The sequence below is a fragment of the Setaria italica genome, chromosome VI (assembly GCF_000263155.2).
Source record: "Setaria italica strain Yugu1 chromosome VI, Setaria_italica_v2.0, whole genome shotgun sequence".
NCBI classification, from domain to species: Eukaryota; Viridiplantae; Streptophyta; class Magnoliopsida; order Poales; family Poaceae; genus Setaria; species Setaria italica.
In genome coordinates this window covers 32,295,420-32,299,333 of record NC_028455.1, presented here as the reverse complement: position 1 = coordinate 32,299,333, position 3,914 = coordinate 32,295,420, and the positions used below count along the sequence as shown (strand labels likewise).

The 3,914-nt window shown below is 43.5% G+C and overlaps 1 protein-coding gene across 1 annotated transcript in view; it reads right to left on the bottom strand.

Annotated features, from left to right (window-relative positions):
* Positions 1 to 773: 773 nt before the first annotated feature.
* The window catches only part of LOC101769802, a 7,548-nt gene continuing 4,407 nt past the window's right edge, over positions 774 to 3,914 (bottom strand). Inside the window, exons 9-14 of the mRNA XM_004973789.2 lie at positions 3,373 to 3,430; positions 2,917 to 3,053; positions 2,781 to 2,837; positions 1,900 to 1,997; positions 1,454 to 1,644; positions 774 to 1,351 (exon numbers count right to left, since the gene is read on the bottom strand). Coding sequence (XP_004973846.1) covers positions 1,281 to 1,351; positions 1,454 to 1,644; positions 1,900 to 1,997; positions 2,781 to 2,837; positions 2,917 to 3,053; positions 3,373 to 3,430 — 612 coding nt within the window. The 3' untranslated portion in view covers positions 774 to 1,280. The remainder of the gene's footprint in view (positions 1,352 to 1,453; positions 1,645 to 1,899; positions 1,998 to 2,780; positions 2,838 to 2,916; positions 3,054 to 3,372; positions 3,431 to 3,914) is intronic.

Here is a 3,914-nt window from a genome sequence, read left to right as displayed (position 1 = left end):
CTCCCCCGGGGCCGTTCCAGAACGTTCCGAGCCTGACGGGGCACCATGGACACAACGGCTGGATGATTCGATCCGCGCCATCTGATCTGACGCCCGGTGCGGCTGCGCCCGACACGGTGGTCAATCATGCAGCGGCGTGCAGCCGTGCCGGCTCCGTCTCGTCGCCACCAACCGGCGCCAGCGCGAGAGACCTCGACCTCTGAGACACGGACATGTTCCAACACCAGATCTGATTCCCCGTTGAGGGAAGCTCAGCCGGTCAGCCAACCAAGACGGCAACACTTTGCGAGCGGCAATGGAAAGTTGAAAGCCACACGCAGGATGCTCTGTCCATCAACGTAAAAGTTTGAACCGTAACATCCCCATACCATACGTAAGAAGTAGTACTGTGATTAATTTGGACTCGCAACAAATCGCATGCTTGTTGAAAACGTAGAAACGCAAGACGCAGCGCACATCGCACAAGGCTACAACAAAAGCATCCGATCTGGCTTTGAAAAATCGGGAAAGCTTTTGGCATGAGTTGTGGCCTTGTTGCCCTGTCCTCGTCAAGCTGATTGATTTTCTCCGCTCCGCGGAGCGATAAGGTGGTGTCGACGGCGAGCGAAATGAAAGTTTACCTGTTTGTGCATTGGTTGAGGCCGTTGCTGTGGCCAACTCCTTGCGGAAATTCAAAAGTGGCATACTTTCTTTTGAAAATTGCAGTCTCAGTTACGCATCTTGTTTCGAGCTTAGAAGCATGCAGCAGCGACAGCAATTGACACAATTGTACCTTGACTACAGTATCTTCTTGCTAGGCTTTTATAGTAGCTGGAATATTTTGAGCGGTTTATAAGGGGTAAACGCGCCTGCCTTGCTTACACAGGAACTTCCTTTTGAATCGAGGCCACCCCCCATTTCCATGAAGTTTTGAACGGAAATTTCAGAATCTGGGTACCTAGGCAAACGACCTCGCACAGAAGGAAAACCAACGCCCCCAGTTACAAGTCATGCACGGAAGGCACCTACAAAGTTTTAACATGCAAGATACTGCAGACCCCCTCTCATTCTCTCCAGGCAAAAGATTTTACATCCTGACAACCCATATTCAGGCGTCACGCCATGCGTCCTCCTCTGGGTTTGCATCTTCAATCTGCAGCAGTCTTGGTGCTTCCACAGGATTGAAGTCAGTCAAAAACTAGAGCGGCAGAGCCTATACTAACACTTACGAACATCTTTAAACACATGTTCCATGTTGTAGTCTAGAAACCTTAAGGTCTCATCAGCATCCTCCACAAGATTCAGTCGCTGTGCTGAGAGGAAAAGCTCCTCTTCAGAGCATTGGGTAGGTCCAGCACAATGTCCGCGTAGGCTGAAACACAGAACAGGAAGGGAGGAAACAGATAAGAACAAGTTCCGCACAAAGCTATGTACACTATATGGCAAGGTGGAAGACAAGGGGCAGGATTGGGACCTTCTGGTAGGCACAAGGTCTTGAGTGCTTCCTCGGCGTATGAAAGGCGAAATGGTACCAGCTGCACAGCTGACGCGCTGCTGCTTCGTGTGGATATTCTCTTTGACGAGCGAAGTGGCCAAGCCAAGACCCTTGCCTGACTTGGCAGGGTCAGAATTAGATCCGAATATCGGATACTGACTGTAACCTTGCTGCTCAAGTGTCAAACAGGTGCACGTTTCAGTCTCTAGAAGAGGTAAAACATGCAGCTTACATATGCTAAAGCCAGGGCCAATGAAAATTGAGGGTAACAGTCAGCACGTTTAAAATAAGTAGGCAGCATTCAAGATGGTGCTAGCAAAAGAAAAATGAAAGACTGCTAGTTGTAGATATTCTACAAGGCTGTACTCGAAACATAACAGAACTTGACTGATGCAAATCCTAGCTTTAGCAGTTATTATCCTTACCACTCAAAATCCTCCAATACGAACTCTATCAAATTGTAAGGAAGACTGTGAAACAGTTCGCCAATTTGGTTTCCATAGAGCTCCTTGATAAGACGGACCTTGAACATCAAATAGAAAATTATAATTAACAATCTGCTGTCAAACAAAACACATTGCAGTAGCTGTATGGCCTATCCGTCTTCAGCTTTCACATGAGCCTACTAACAATCTTTACAGCCAAAAATTCTAAAACAGTTGGTAGGCCAAATTATAGAATGCATCCTGGGCAAAAGGAAAAAGGGATGCCATGACTCATCACTCATCTCTATTCTTTTCTAATACAGGTTTACGATTTTAGATATTGGAACAGAACCAAAAATCAACCAGTACAACGGATTGGTCAATTTATACACAGTTAGACATGAGCAAAAATTGAAGATTCATATGCCATACACAGTGGCTAAATGCACATATATATATAGAACAAGAACACTAAAAAACCGAAGTCCAAATATACATAAAATGCTCCCAACTATGGAGAACAGAGATTTGGTATAGTTATTCATTTCCTGAAACTAATAACTGCAACAAGTGTCATAAGCTGCTGCCTGGCCAAGAGTTTGCACTAGACACTAGCCTAGACAATAAACATCTTAAATCTTTCTACTCAGGTGGACATGGACAGAGACAACTCAGTTGAACAGACCATATCCATATGCCTCACCTAAACTAGATCGTTTGAACAAGATAGAGCGCAAGTCAAATTACTGTAGCAGAGGTGAACAATAATTTTCTTATGTAATTTCTAGCATTACACAATATAAGATAAGGAATTTTGAATATAAAAATTACAGATAAGTTACATGTGGGAGTGACTCCTAATAACTGAGCCTGATACTGACCTGCTCTCTCCTGTCAATATAAGCCTGTAAAATTTCTTCAAGATGATCAATAAATTTCTGTAAGGGAAAGCATGTTAGCACATAGAACTTTACACACAATTCCTATAGTAAAATAAACCGCTGTCAGAAAACATACAATGGCATTAGATGACAGAAGATCACTTTCCAATTCACGTATGGGCAGAAAGAATGGTAAGGTGTGCTCAATCACAGTCATCTTTTCCAGGAATGACTTGCTTACCAAAACACAATGAAATATTTCGCAAGGCTCACCTGCAAAATGCACAATTGCACATGTTGATCTACTATGTGAAATCATGTGTTTGGAGATAGAGATGTATCATGTCTCTTTCAACCTTTTTGAGCTAAACTAGTTGCTCCTATCAGTCAGAATATCACAGGTCTGCATGTGCATAGTGCAAAAAATTATGCTATAGTTTAAAGTGAAATTTGCCATAGTTTGCTACACACTGGAGTCTCCACAACTGCTTGCTATGTCCAACAGAAACATTATGCATCTTAAAAAGTTTCAAATAAGAGAAGCCATCTACTAGCGTGAAAAAATGGAACTAAAAAAATTAAGGGTACTCACCAGCAAAGAATGTCTCATACTGTATGCCAATTCTTGCTCCATCCAAGCAATAGATAACCTATTAAAATGAAGAGATTTAGTTTTGATATGCTAGAATAACTGACAGATTAAGGAAAACTAAATCTAGCAATCCTAGTCTTTACCCATGATGAGACTCTCATATGGAAAACAACAATAGCATGATGGTGCAGCATAACATGTGTTTTACGCTAATTCATAAGGGCATCGCAGCCATGTACGAGCTGGCATAATTTATAAGGGAGCTGAAAGTCCACAAATGACAAATAGATTGGTTGTGGTGGTAACTGATAACCAGTATAGAAGGTTATGCTAATTCTAGTCACAGAAAAAAATTCAACTCATAAACACCACTACCCACTACCCAGTGGCGGATCCAGCTCATGAGGTTAGGAGGGGCTTCTTCTTCTCCTTCCTTCCATCCCTTACCTTCTTCTTCATTCTTCCTAAAAAATCAAGGAGGGGCTAAGGGGGGGATCCATTGTCCGAGCAGCGGTGGGCGGGGGGGGGGGGGGGGGGGGGGG